Below are 15547 nucleotides of genomic sequence, written 5' to 3'. Positions count from 1 at the left end.
CTGTACTGCAAAGGACACCATCAAGAAAGGGGAAAAGACAACCCACAGAATGGGAGAGGGTATTTGCAAATAATATACCTGATAAAGGATTTGTATGTAGAATATATTCAAAAAACCTCTTACAATGCAATAATAAAAAGATAAATAACTCAGTTTTTAAGATGGGCAAAGGATCTGAATAGACAATTCTCCAAAGAAGATCTACAAATATCCAATAAACACATGAAAAGATGCGTGACATCATTAGTCATTAGGGAAATGCAAATCAAAACCACAATGAGATTCCATCTCATGCCCTCTGGGATGGCTATAATCAAAATGATAGACAATAACAAGTGTTAGAGAGGATGTGGAGAAATTGGAACGTTCATCCATTGCTACTGGAAATGTAAAATGGTGCAGCCACTTGGGAAAACAGTTTGGGACTTTCTTAAAATGTTAAACTTTTTTAGAATTAGTTTATGACTCAGCAGTTCCACTCCTAGGTACACACTTAAGAGAAATAAAAACATACATGCACAGAAAAACTTGTATGTGATGGCTCATAGAAGGATTATTCATAGTAGCCAAAAAGTGGAAACAACCCAAATGTCCATCAGCTTATGAATGAATAAATACAATGTGTATATCCATAGAATGGAATATTATTCAGCAACAAATAGATGTTCAGTACTGATACATGCTGCAACATGGATGAGCCTCCAGAACATTGTGCTGAAAGAAGCCAGACACAAAACATCACATATGTGTCCATTTCTACAACATGTTCAGAATAGGCAAATCTGTAAAGACAGATAGTAGATTGATGGTTGCCTAAGGCTGTTAGGTGGCACAGGGTGGCTACAGAAGGGAATGGGGAATGATGCTAATACGTATGTAGTTTCTTTTTCAGATGATGAAAACGTCCTAAAATTAGATTGTGGTGCTAGTTGTACAACACTGTGAATATACCAAAAACCATTGAATTATACAGTTTAAATGGGTGAGTTACATGGTATGTGAATTATATCTCAATAAAGCTGTTAAAAATATAGTGATGAATTCCAAGAGAATCATGTGGTCTCCTCATAAAGGTAAAGTCACTTTTTATCTATATATTGTAAGGGACAACATGCACGCTAGTGTCATTGTTGCCACTGCAGTGAACACCCTGATTACCTACCTGTTCCCATTCATGCTTTGTTAAGTGTTCAGTAGGAGACCCATTTGTTTTGATTCTTCCATGTGCATTAAAAGTCACACCTACTTTATTGTGCTTCGAGTCAGTGTCATGGTCTCTGTTTGTTTCCGTTGGTGGTATCAGCACAGATTTCATCTATAAAACAAATTCATGCTTTAGTCCAACCCTCTGCTTATTCTGCCACATACAGAGACTTCAGTCCCAGGTGGGATTCTTTCTATGCTGTGGTGCCACAACCCAATGAAAAACACACGGTCACTTTTTGCATCTCGTCCACCTCCTATATCTCACTCATCCACTGATGTCTGTAAAGTGGGTCTGTTACATTGTTGGTACATTTTCCAATTACAGACATTGCCTATAAAGAAAGAGTTTCTGTGTTTCACTGGAGTTTCTCTGTAGGTGGTAAACACATTCTGTGGCATCCACACAGAAAATGGAAGATACCAAGGTAGGGGCAACTAGTCTCCTTATTGAGCCTTTATCTAGCCATAGGATCTTCAGGAGTTCAGAAACACCTCTTAATAGAGTGGCTGCTGTGCATTTTGTTATGCTTTCCAGAAGAAAAGAGAAAAGGTACATCTGTGTCCAAGAAAGTTCTTAAAGGGGACATAGGTTGAAAACTTCAGAAGCCCTTCCAACCTAAATGCATTGTGGTTCTCAGCCTGACTCTGCCAGCCATTGACGATGTTCTCTAATCTTGGCAACAAAACTGCTGCGTTTCTTTGGAAAACAAAATGTCTTTCTGATAGGGCATCAATTACTAGAATCCCTCTTGTTCCCTTACGCAAGCAGAGACTGTAATTTTATACTTGTTTCTTTGTAGCACCATGTCTTTAAACAAAACAATATTAAACAATATTTCTGTTATACTGGTGGCCGTGGTTCAGTGATAGACAAATTCTCTGTGGTAGGCACTTAGTTTCCTTTTTTTTTTTTTTTTTTTTTGAGACAGAGTCTTGCTCTGTCCCCCAGGCTGGAGTGCAGTGGCGCGATCTCGGCTCACTGCAAGCTCCGCCTCCCGGGTTCACGCCATTCTCCTGCCTCAGCACTGACTACAGGCGCCCGCCACCACGCCCGGCTAATTTTTTCTATTTTTTAGAAGAGACGGGGTTTCACCGTGTTAGCCAGGATGGTCTTGATCTCCTGACCTCGTGATCCGCCCGCCTTGGCCTCCCAAAGTGCTCGGATTACAGGCGTGAGCCACTGCACCCGGCCAAGCACTTAGTTTCTTTTACAAACTAGAGTGTGTAGGAAATCTTACCTTTATTTTTCAAAAATGAAATTGAATCTTATTCTGAGGTCCTGTCTCATTGAGCTAGGTAGAAATTCAAGCTCAGCTATTGCTAGCTAGTTCACAGCCTACCTGCCCTGTCTCCTGCCAGCAAATGTTCCCATTAGGGGCAGAGCAGAATATTCTGGGAGGACCCTCTGGACTTGGGTCCACACAACTCACTTCTTTTTCCCTTTTTCTTTCTTTCTTTTTTTTTTTTTGTAGAGATGGGGTCTTGCTATGTTACCCAGGCTGGTCTCGAACTTCTGGTCTCAAGTGATCGTCTCACTTCGGCCTCCCAATGTACTGGGACTATAGGCATGAGCCACCGTGCCCAGCTGTACACAACTCATTTCTGATGAGCTCATTGAGCAAGGCCACATGGTCTCTTAAGTATGTGTGGCTCTGAAGTTTTCAAGGCCATTTGGGATCAGGATACTTTGCCCCAGCTCTCCCTAAGGCACTACACGACCATTTTCCCCCAGGGAGTCTAGTAGCCATCTTTCTGCAAATGCCTTGCTGGGGAGTTTGACAAATAATAAACCAGAATCTTAGTTTTATAAAATCTTCCTTCATTCTTTAATCCCTCTGCATTGACCCCCCTCAACCTGCCCACCTTACAAAATACCTTAAATGAACCTAGAATAGAGGTTGTCATCAAATTCCCCCAACCCTTCCCCACCCCTGTTAACAATGATACCATTACGACCGCAGGTGTAAACCAGGAAGTATGGTCCCTCCTGCCACAGAGGGTTGGAGGGTCCTATGGGATGGGAAAGTGGGGATTATAAAACTGGACTGGAACAATCTACTTTTATGTCTCATCTGATAGAGTTCCAAATGGTTGAACCTATCATTTTCACTACAGTTCAATGATATTTAATACAACAAGTATGTGTTACCAGTTCAACCTCACTCAAGGAAGGGTAGAAGACACAAACAATATACAAGTTGAATTTCTATCTTTAAAGCCAGTCTAAAGAGCAGGTAGAACAGTTATCCCTGAAGGGGGTGAAACTCTAGGTATCCTGAGAAAATTGCTGGCCCACAAACTCTCCCCAGGGTCTGTATTGGTGACTGAAACACAAACCTCAGAACCAAGTATAAGGAAAAAAGAAGAGAGAACTGGAGGAGAGAGCTATATGTTTAGTAGTATATGCCATTTTCTTTTCTTTTCTATTTTTTTTTTTTTTTTGAGATAGTGTTTCACTGTCACCCAGGCTGGAGTGCAGTGGCTTGATCTTGGCTCACTGCAGCCTCTGCCTCCTGGGTTCAAGTGATCCTCCTGCCTCAGCCTCCCAAGTAGGTGGGATTACAGGTGTGCACCACCATGCCCAGCTATTTTTTTGTATTTTAGTAAGGACAGGGTTTCACCTTTTTGGCCAGGCTGGTCTTGAATTCCTACCCTCAAGTGATCCGCCCACCTCAGCCTCCCAAAAGTGCTAGGATTACAGATGTGAGCCACCGCGCCTGGCCACCATTTTCTTCATATAGGTAATTACATTTAATCCTCCCAAAAATCCAATATGGTAGGTATTTTTATCTTCAGTTTATACGTGTGGAAACCAAGGATTAGAAAACTTCAGTATGTTGCCCAGTCACCCAGGAAGTGGCAGAGGCAGGATGTTAACCTACTTCTGTCTGTCTAATGTTAGAGCCTCACAGTCTTTACTATGTTAAGGTGGCCCTCAACTTGGGATCTCCACAGAGCTAGTGAGGGACATCCCAGAGGCATCTTCTCAATATCTCAAAAAGCCCTCGATAGAGCTGGCTGCTCAGGCTAACCTCAGGAAAGCAAAAGTGTTCAATCTGGTCAATTGGAAGAGGCTGCCATGACTGATTAGCACTGTAGTCATAGGGCAGGTGGTGATGGAATGTGGCATTCATGCCCTATGTTCACCAATATTTGACTGACAAAGACATCATGTTCCCTTGTGCTCTTGGTTAGAATCTAATCCACTCATTATGTTAATAATGACTATTATATCTTGATCAAAATGTCTTATTGGCTTGATTACTCGCTGATATAATGAGAAAGGTACCTTAAACTTAGAGTGGGCTTAAATTTTATTGCAACTGGGTTTTGTTGTGTTTGAGACAAGGTCACTCTCTGTCATGCAGGCTGGAGTGCAGTGGTGCGATCATAGCTCACTGCAATCTCAAACTCCTGGGTTCCAGCAATCCTCATGCTTCAGCCTCCCAAGTAGCTGGGACCACAGGTGTGCACCACCACACCTGGCTAATTTTTTCTTTTTTGTAGAGATGAGGTCTTGCTATGTTGACCAGACTGGTCTCAAACTCCTGGTCCCAAGTGATCTGCCCACCTCAACCTCCCAAAGTGCTGGAATTACAGGGGTGAGCTACCATGCCTGGCTGCAACTGGGATATTTTTTTTTTAGAGTAAAAGGAGGTGCTATTAATAATTACAACAGGACAACAGGTGTAAGCCAGGAAGCATCGTCATCAGTTGGTGAGGTGGGGAAGGGTGGTACGTAAAATCACCACAGAATCAGGAGAGGGCTGTAAAAAACTTTCTATTCAGTTTTGTCTTAGGTTTACCCTGCTTTGATCTTAAATCTCTCAAGAGATAGTCAATGAATATTAAGTACTTACTACATCCCAGGTGCTGGGGTTTTATCAATGGACTAGAAAAACAGAGGAAGATAGTAAACAAACAGTACCACAATTTCTTACTTAAATTCGGTAACTATGATGAAAGATATGTACAAGGGGCTTGACAGTATACAAAAGGGGATCTCATCTGGTCTGGAGGTCAGACTTATTAAACTTTAATTAAAAAGATGGGAGGATACCAGCAACAACATTCTCATTCACATGTGTATAAAGGGTCCAAAAAGTCAAGGTGCCACTGGGGTCACATTTCTGTCTCTATCAGATTAAATTCCAGCTCTAGACCCCACCTGTCCAGGCTGGTTGGAAGTTGATGATCAGTCCTGAGGGGTAACAGTTCAGGTTTCCCACTAGGACCATATAGCATCATCTGGCTCCGCTGCTATTACTGGTCTTCAACCCATGTGGCGCCCCCTACACCTCTAGCCTGAGGGCTTCCTCTTGGCTTGAGTAGAGGAGGAAGACAACTCCAATGACCCTGCAAGACCCGTCCAAGGAACCCTTCACTAGGCGTGAGATCTTCACAGTCACCACATAGCCACTTGTCTCAGAGGTTCCATACTAGTTCCTGCTCTGCTTGTATTTAACATGATTATTTAAACATTTCAAAAAAATATTTCCAAAAAAAGTATCCTAAGTTATTTGATGTGTATTATGTGGGAAATCGTATCAATTCAGAAATAAACTGCACTTATATAAGTGATTCCACTTATATAAGGTACCTAGAGTGGTGAAATTCATAGACAGAAGGTAGAATGGTGGTTGGTGGTTGCCAGAGGCTGGGACAGGGGAGAATGGGGAGTTAGTGTTTAATGGGTCCAGAGTTTCGGTCTGGGATGATGGAAAATTCTGTAAATAGATGGTAGTGATGGTGATGGTTGCACAACAATGTGAATATACTTAATACCTCTGAACTATACACTTAAAAATGGTTACAGTGGCAAGTTTTATGTTATGTATATTTTACCACAATATAAATGAATGAATTGAGGTTTTAATTTTAAAAATCAGGATTTTTCACTTTTAGAAACTACATAAAATGCCAACATTTCCTCATTTTTCCACCCTCAACATGAATTTAAAATTTTTTTCCATATATAGAAGTTACCCACTTAGTTCTTTATCATGCAGTCATAGATTTTTCTTAAAATTTATACTTTTATATACTCTAATAAAATCTATAATCTTTTTAGAGTTACAACCACTAAAACACAAATCAATTCAAAATAATAAATGAAGAGGTATGTATTCCCTTCTAAATCCCTGAGAGAAGATTCATGCCAACATTACTTCTTACCTTGTTCCTCTCTACACGGTGGAGTAAATTCAAATCTGTGGTCTCTGATATCCCACCATGGATGACCAGGATTTCATTGTCAACGATTGTACCGATTGGGAGCCAGGCATAGAATTCTTCCAAGATTTGTAAGATTCTTTTTCCATGTAGCTGTAAGTAAGAGCTTGAGTAAGTTTTGTTTTTCTGACAGGTTCAGTTTATTGAATAGTCCCCAAGTATGGACAAAAAGTAATGATTTTCAGGCCACTCAAAGGAAGTCAGCAAGGAGTCACTAACCAATTAGCATGTATTCATCATGTCTTTTTATTCTGTTTTTTTTTCTTTTTCTTTTTTTTTTGAGATGGAGTCTCGTTCTGTTGTGCATTGGAGTGCAGTGGCGCCACCTTGGCTCACTGCAACCTCTGCCTCCCAGGTTCAAGCGATTCTCCTGCCTCAGCCTCCCAAGTAGCTGGGACTAAAGGCGTGTGCCACCACGACTGGCTAATTTTTGTATTTTCAGTAGAGACGGGGTTTCTCCATGTTGGCCAGGCTGGTCTCGAACTCCTGACCTCAGGTGATCCGCCCACCTTGGCCTCCCAAAGTGCTGGGATTACAGATGTGAGCCACTGTGCCTGGCCCTTTATTCTGTATTTTTGATACTATGACATCTTGGGGACTTGCTGACTCTGGAGGAGAGACTGTCCCTCCCAGGGCTAGCTAATTCCTAGATAGTCAATGACTGGCCTTTCATATGCAAACCAAGCAACCGAGAGCCCACACCCCAGCTACCTTCTTTATGGAGCTCTCACACTCCTCATCCCGGGGCCAGTTACCAGACAGCTAGGGACAACCTCTGTGGCCCAGAGCAGTCTGAAATTACTCAAATTGGTCAGTCCTAAACCAGATTACACTCAGATGCTTCCCTCCACCCTCCCTCTGCCTTCTTTTTTTTTTTTTTTTTGAGATGGAGTCTCGCTCTGTTGCCCAGGCTGGAGTGCAGTGGCACGACCTCGGCTCACTGCAACCTCTGCCTCCTGGGTTCAAGTATTCTCCTGCCTCAGCCTCCCGAGTAGCTGGGATTACAGGAGCATGCCACCACGCCCAGCTAATTTTTATATTTTTAGTAGAGACAGGGTTTCACCACGTTGGTCAGGCTGGTCTCGAACTCCTGACCTCAAGTGATCCACCTGCCTCAGCCTCCCAAAGTGCTGGGATTACAGGTGTGAGCCACCGTGCCCAGCCTCCCTCTGCCTTCTGACCAACTCTGGTGCTTCCCCACGCGGTCTCCCAGGGTGGCTTGCAGTGCCTCCATTTTCTAGAGAATTGAAAATAAAAATCTCTTCCTTCATGACAGTCATTTCTGTGTCTGCATATTTTACCACACCTAAGTAAAACAAATCCTTGGTACCTTTGAAGCAATGAAATATGTATCTATGCTAAAACTTACACAAAACTCACAGTGAAAAAGTGTGGTTTAATCCAGAAAGAAAATATAAGACTCTACTGTGGCCAGGGCTTCCTGCTGTGCTTGTATTTTAGCGGTATGCATTCTGACTAGTTGGCCTATTACCTTTCCTAAAGCATCAATCTGGTCTTTCTTGGCTCTTTTTAAATTTCTCCATAGAAACAGCAAAGTGAATACTAAAAAAAAAAAAAAAAAAAAAAAAAAAGGATGTCTTACCTTATATTTATGCAAAATTTCTTTCGTGAAGCCATACCTAAAAAAAAATGGGATTTAAATGATTTGATTGTTGATAACACCTACTTCCATGAGTCATGCAAAAAGGGAAGCCCTTGGCATCTCAGTATCTATCACAAGAACTCAAGAAACCAGAGTTCAGTGGGAAGTGTTACTTACCTGAGTCCTTGCTAGGCATGATTGGAAAGCATAAAAGCAACCAACGACATCATCCCTACCCTCAAGGAGCTTATAGTATAGCTGGGGAAAGAAGATAGATTTCTATGAAACAATTATAAGACAACTTAAGAAATATGTGGTAGGCACAGGTTGTGTAAACGCTACAAGTATGCAGAGAAGCATGCTGTGGTAGACTTTTCATTTAGATAGAATTTCTCAGACATCCTATACAGTAAATGATTGGAAAAAAGAAAAGACTGAACAAAGAAAAGACTGAACAACTTGTTACCTAGCAGGTAACAAGTTGGCTTGTTATGCTCTCTCTGATACAGGTCCCATAATGGTATTGAGGGTTTTAATAGAAAGTGTCAGGAATCTTAATGCCTGAATAGCAGCAGTGAAGGGAGATTCAATGATGACAATATTTCTGTTACTTTTCCTTGCTTTAGGATAACAGTACATGCCCTTAATATCCAACACTGTGAAGATGAAATGCAATACACTCACTCTGGCTTTCCATGGAAATCATGTCACATCAGGCTTCTACAGTGTAACGTTCTGTTTTCTGAGATGAATTCCATCCTGTACTCACCAAAGGTGTCCATACTATTGAATCCAACAGATGCCTTGCAGTCCTCACCTTCCTCGCCCTCTCTGAAACACTAAATACAGCTGACTCTACCATCCTTCTAGAAAACTTTTCTTTCCTTGGATTCTGTGACCATAAACTCTCTTGGTTTTCCTCCTGGCTCTTCTGAGCCTCTTTTGCAAGGTCTCCTCTACCTCACCTTAAATGTGGCAGTTCCTTCAGATTCCATCCTAGGCTCTCTTCTCCCCTCACTTTCTCCTTTGGGAATCTCATCCCTGCCCGGGCTTTCAGTTATTATCTAGTGTTAATACCACAGGATGATGTTCCAGGCCACACTTAATTTCTGATCTCTGGACACGTATGTACACTCAACTGCCTACTCAATAGTACCTCAAATCAGCTTACCCAAAACTGAATTCATCATTCCCCCTCATCCCAACCTCTCTCCTCTTTCCACATTCCCAATATCAGTGAATGATGCCGCTGTACCCCCAAACTCAAGCTGGGAATCTGGAGGCCATCCTTGATTCCCTCCCCCCACCCCCCTTTTTTTTTTTTGAGACAGAGTCTTGCTCTGTCGCCCAGGCTGGAGTGCAGTGGCGCTATCTCGGCTCACTGCAAGCTCTGCCTCCCGGGTTCACACCATTCTCCTGCCTCAGCCTCCCGAGTAGCTGGGACTACAGGTGCCCGCCACTATGCCTGGCTAATTTTTTTGTATTTTTTAGTAGAGACGGGGTTTCACTGTGTTAGCCAGGATGGTCTCAATCTCCTGACCTCGTGATCTGCCCGCCTCAGCCTCCCAAAGTGCTGGGATTACAGGCGCGAGCTACCATGCCCGGCCGATTCCCTCCTCTTTCAGCTCTCCCATATCCAGTTACTGAGCCTTAAATCATCATTGACTAAACTCCTCTTGAATCTATTTCTTTGCATCTCTATCACCACTACCCTAGTCTAAATGAGAACCCATTATCTATCCCTTTAACCTTCAACTACTTCCTAATTGACGAGCGTGTATTCACTCTTGCCCCTCTCCAACTCTCTCCTCCTACTGCATTTTAAAACACAAATTTTATGACATTATTCAGTGACATTGCGTTGTTCTTGGAAGTCCGTCCAAATTCCTTTGAACCATCCAATCATTTCTTATGTCTCCAGCCCTATCAGGCACCACCCTGTCCCTCAGTCTATGCTCCTGTCCTCCTGAACTTCTTTCACATCTAAACAGTCTTGTCCTGAGCTCTGCATAAGTTGTCCCCTCACTGTGGAACACTGTTTCCCATCCCCCTCTATGGCTCTTTCTTGATTGCCTAATTCATTCTTCAGCTCTCAGGCTAAAGCCATATTTCTATGGGGGAACCTTCCATCATCCCTCAGACAAGGTTGGATTCCCCCTTTACAAACTCATCACACTTGAAAAACCTGCTCAACACGCATCTTCCCTGCTAGATGTAAGCTCTATGAGGGCAGGGGCCATGTCTCCTTCATTAACCATTATAGACACTAGATAAATACGATAGGCAATAAGGATAAACAGCATGCCTAAATAAAAGTATCAAGCTATATTATATATAATGGGCCTCTGATAATACTCCTGGGATTTTTTTCCTTCATAGTTTTAGCATTTGCTTCCATACCTTGAGAATTAGAATTGAAACTCTGTACTCAAGCCAGGCGCCAAAACTGCCCCAAAGACAAAACTAATCAGTTGCTGAGCTTTGATCAAGGCACCCAAAAGCCCAGGACGAAAAGCATGAGACATGCCATATCTTCCACTGTCCTAGAGCAAACTGATTTCTGTTTTTCATAAAACAAGAGATTTTTTAAAAGAAGAAGAAAAAAAGAAGGGAAAAGGGAACATTTGTCACCTACTGTGCCTTCCAGCAAAGATTCTTAAACCATCTAACCAATCTTTATTCCTCAAGTTTCTGGTGAGTTAGATAGTTGAAATGCTGTGTTCGTAAATATGTTTATGAGCAACAATGCCAGAAGCAATTATCATGTCATAAAACAATACACGCATCGGTGAAAAACATGGAACTAGTTTCTGAGACAACATCTGAGGCAAGCCAAGAGTAGCAACAGAACGACTGCATCCAAATCTGTTCGAAGAACCTGCCACACCTCCAAACCTGGCCTCACACACCTACCCAACACACAATTTAGCCTGTGAAGGTTGGGCATGCGAGCAAGAGAAAGAACATAATAGAAGGGAGAAGAACTGACAGAACTGGAAGAAAAGATAGGAAGGGAGTTTCAGGGCAACTGATACTCAGCAGAATAATGGGGGTGGTGAAAGGGGTAAGAATTGAAGTCCTCCTTGAGATCCCCCTCATCCCTCTTCCAATACACTCACTTCTATCTCTGTTAGGAACTAAATATGGCAGCATTTTCCAGAGTGCGAAACTTTTAAAAGAGAAAATCTAAAGGCCTGGGTTACCTCAGATTCATCATAAAATCTTCATGGTTCCCTCTGTTCAAGTGCAGATCATTGGGGTAGACAAGAAAACTCACACACAGGATCATTAGGATCTCTATGGAATTCTTTCCTCGATCTACAAAGTCACCATTAAAAACATACGGGTTCCTCTCTGAGGGGAGACCATTCTGTGGAAGGAGGAGAAGGGAAAAAACAAGGAATTAAAAGAACATACTTTTAAAGTCAGGCTGTGTACATAACATCCCTGTTAATATGGAAAAAAGAGGCTGAGTCAGGTTCTTCCACCGGGAAATATCTGCTCTCTCGCTTGAGCCAGTTTTACTCTTCCAGGGCAGGCATCTCCTGCAAAGGCCCTGAAAGTGACAAATCTGCTTGGGAATGGAAGATTCCAGGGAGGATGGGACGGTGCTAATTTTACCCACCACCTACTATGAGTTTCCTCTGAAAGGAGCTGATATTTGTCCTATCAAACATGGCTATTCTGACCTCTTCCTTCTCTTCTGAAAAGAGGGAAACTTCTACCCAAGGAAGACCACCAAACTAAGAGCCAGAAATCCTTTATTCTAAGGGGTCCTATGGTCAGCTCCTTGGGGCTGTGATTCCCCCAGTTTGCAAAATGGGGATGGCACTACATCCCTCCCCAGATCACCTGGGAGAATGGAAATGAAAGTACTCAGGCAAGTGAAGAGTGCTATGTGATGTGACTGAGCAGCTCGGATGTACTGCCAGCGAGCAACTACACCAGGTGTGCAGAGCCCGGGTATATTCTCAGTGATCACTGACCGGGCCATATCAGTTTTTAAGTATTTTTAATATCACTCTTGAGTATGAAAAAATACTTTTAAACACAGTGTTAGCATGAAAAGCAGCAGAGATCAGAACAAAGGCCTGGTCTTTAAAATAGCTATTAATTCATTTAGTCCTATACTATAAAACTCTAAGACAAAACAAACACATGTAACATGGCTACATTTTCTCGATGTCATGTTTGATAGGGAGATGGCTATTTCCCTACTGCATGGCTTCTACTGCATAATAAGACAAATTCAAACGTTTTAAAAATATGTTACACAGAGACAAATTTAACTACTCATATATAAAAATGCATGTCCTCCTTCAAAAAGGTTACCTTCGCCAGGCATGGTGGTTCATACCTTTAATCCCAGCACCTTGGGAGGATGAGGCGGGCAGATCACCTGAGGTCAGGAGTTTGAGACTAGCCTGGCCAATGTGACGAAACCCCATCTCTACTAAAAATACAAAAATTAGCCAGGCATGGTGGTGTGCGCCTATAATCCCAGCTACTCAGGTGGTGAGGCAGGAGAATTGCTTGAACCCGGGAGGCAGAGGTTGCAATGAACCAGGATTGCACCACTGCACTCCAGCCTGGGCAACAGAGAAAGACTATGTCTAAAAAAAAAAAAAAGAAAAGACCACCCTGGCTAACACACGGTGAAACCCCGTCTCCACTAAATATACAAAAAAAAAAATTCTCTGGGCGTGGTGGCAGGTGCCTGTAGTCCCAGCTACTCAGGAGGCTGAGGCAGGAGAATGGAGTGAGCCCGGGAGGTGGAGCTGGCAGTGAGCAGAGATCGCACCACTGCACTCCAGCCTGGGCGACACAGCAAGACTCCGTCTCAAAAGAGGAAAAAAAAAAAAAAGAAAAGAAAAGAAAAACAAAATGGCTACCTTCAGGAAATAATACACATATTCTAGAAATATTAATCTTTTTCAAATGATTTTCAAATTCCTCTTTTGTTAGATTTCTGACTACATTTAAAAATCTTATTAAACTCAATATCTTATTATGTATATACATTTTAAATTGCTCATATCAGTATAATAGAAATAATTGAAAAAATATAATACAGGTTACAGCATATAATTTAGGGATTCTAGAAAACATTTATACAATGTAACATGTTCTGAAGGCAATTTCAAACAAACAAATAAACAAGCAATGGCATAGTGTGATAAGAAGGTGAATTCTCTGGTCCAGGTCCATTCATTACCCATGTGTCCTTGGGCAAGTTACGTAACCTTTATGAGCTGTAGTTTTCTCATCTGTCAAGTGAGGATGATAGCTTCCATACTTACCACACACGGCTATTTTGGAACTCAAATGAGACCATGTATATAAAATTGCATTAAAATGGTAAAGCAACATACAAATTAAGAGACTCATTTTATTATGACCATGTTATTTCTAATTCTAAGATTCCAATATTTTCTTTTTCTTTTTTTAAGACGGAGTTTCGCTCTTGTTGCCCAGGCTGGAGTGCAATGGTGCGATCTCAGCTCACCGCAACCTCCGCCTCCCAGGTTCAAGTGATTCTCCTGCCTCAGCCTCCCGAGTAGCTGGGATTACAGGCACCTGCCACCACGCCTGGCTAATTTTGTATTTTAAGTAGAGATGTGGTTTCATCATGTTGGTTAGGCTGGTCTTGAACTCCCAACCTCAGGTGATCCGCCTACCTCAGCCTCCCAAAGTGTTGTGATTACAGGCATGAGCCACTGCGCATGGCCCCAATATTTTCTTATGTATTAATTCATATAACCTTATTCACACTGGGCTTAGTGTAAACCAGTTGCAAAAATACAGGCTATCGTTCATCAAAACGTAAAGAAGTCTGGGCATGATGGCTCACAACAGTAATCCTAACACTTTGGGAAGCCGAGGTGGACGGATCGCTTGAGCCCAGGAGTTCAAGATCAGATTTGGAAACATGGTGAAACCCCTTCTCTACAAAAAGTACAAAAAAATTAGCCAGGTGTGATGGTGCACACCTGTAGTCCCAGCTACTCAGGAGGCTGAGGTGGGAGGATTGCCTGAGGCCTGGGAGGTCGAGGCGCAGTGGAGCTGAGATCACACCGCTGTATTCCAGCCTGGGTGACACAGTGAGACCCTGTCTAAAACAAACCAACCAACCAACCAACCAACCACAAAGAAAAGGGGGAGGATTCTGCATCTCTGATCTCTGTTACTCTTCCACCAGCCTTCAGCTGTCTAGGGTGAGTAAGCTAGAGGAACCTGAGGACTGTTGAAGGCTATAGACTCTGTTGGGATGTCCAGGTCTGAAGGGGGCTAGAGGAGCAGCAGCAGGGAGCCCTGGGGTGAAAACATGGAAGAACTAGGCCTGAGGGGATGGTGGACACTTGATTAAGGGGGTGGCTCTGCCTCAGAACATGTGTGTGATCTTGGTTTGGAGGCAGGGGGAGCTGAAATGTTGGATCCTACCAGAAAAAGTGTAGGAAGATGTCTTCCACATCCTTGAAACGAAAAGAACAGATCACTTGCATTTAGGGGTACCTAGAAACACAGAGACTTCTTTTCACACTCGAAGCAGGAGTAGAAACTGTTGTGCCTCCAACTATGGAAAGGCTTAACCTAGCTTAAGCAGAAAATAGAAAATGGAAATAAGCTAGTACCTAAGAGGATCCGGCAACTAGAGAGAGACAGACCAATCAGATCTACTAAAGCAGATGGTCCCCAATAAAACAGGACTGCTGGAGGAAACAGAGAACTAGTTTGTTTTTAAAGTAATAAAGAACAAAAACTTACTAATTCTTGGCATTAGGAATATACTATTCAAACTTAAAATATCAATGGGTTGGCCGGGCGCAGTGCCTCATGCCTGTAATCCCAACACTTCAGGAGGCTGAGGTGGGTGGATCACTTGAGGTCAGGAGTTTAAGACCAGCCTGGCCAACATGGTGAAACCCCATCTCTACTGAAAGTACAAAAAATTAGCCAGGCGTGGTGGCACGCACCTGTAATCCCAGCTACTCAGGAGGGTGAAGCTGAGGCAGGAGAATCACTTGAACCTGGGAGGCAGAGGTTGCAGTGAGCTGAGATTGTGCCACTGCACTCCAGCCTGGGCAACACAGTGAGACTCTGTCTCAAAAAAAAAAGCAATGGGTTAAAGGTAACTAGAAGAAAGAATGGTTGGGAGAATACATTATTGGCCTGAAAGAGCAAGCAGATGAAAAATCTCTTACTCTCATCATTTTGAGTAAAATCAAAATGATGAAAATCAGGAAGAATAAATAAGAGACTAGCATTCAAAGCCAAGAGACTTAATATGCCAATAATAAGCATTTCAAAATCAGGAAAAAGGAACAGATGAAGAGGCAATAATTACAAAAATAAGAGAGAACATTTTCTATGGTTAAAAAAGGACTTCAATTTGAAGCTTGAAACACGACTTCTACACACAATTGATGGGGACAAAATCCCTACCACCTGGTAAAAAGATTGGAAGAGGCCAGAGAGAAAGAACAAGTTACAAAAGGAAAAGAATCA

General features: G+C 42.5%; 1 protein-coding gene across 7 annotated transcripts in view; it reads right to left on the bottom strand.

The window, feature by feature from the left end:
• PPEF1 (protein phosphatase with EF-hand domain 1) overlaps positions 1–15547 on the bottom strand; it is a 153575-nt gene that overhangs the window by 38650 nt on the left and 99378 nt on the right. For all 7 annotated transcript variants that reach the window (XM_055106115.2, XM_055106112.2, XM_055106111.2 and 4 more), the window contains 4 exons: positions 11245–11411; positions 8042–8078; positions 6382–6531; positions 1163–1315 (listed from right to left, as the gene is read on the bottom strand). In XM_055106115.2, coding sequence (XP_054962090.1) covers positions 1163–1315; positions 6382–6531; positions 8042–8078; positions 11245–11411 — 507 coding nt within the window. The remainder of the gene's footprint in view (positions 1–1162; positions 1316–6381; positions 6532–8041; positions 8079–11244; positions 11412–15547) is intronic.

This window comes from Pan paniscus, chromosome X (genome assembly GCF_029289425.2).
Source record: "Pan paniscus chromosome X, NHGRI_mPanPan1-v2.0_pri, whole genome shotgun sequence".
NCBI classification, from domain to species: Eukaryota; Metazoa; Chordata; class Mammalia; order Primates; family Hominidae; genus Pan; species Pan paniscus.
This window is presented reverse-complemented; position numbering and strand designations above follow the sequence as displayed.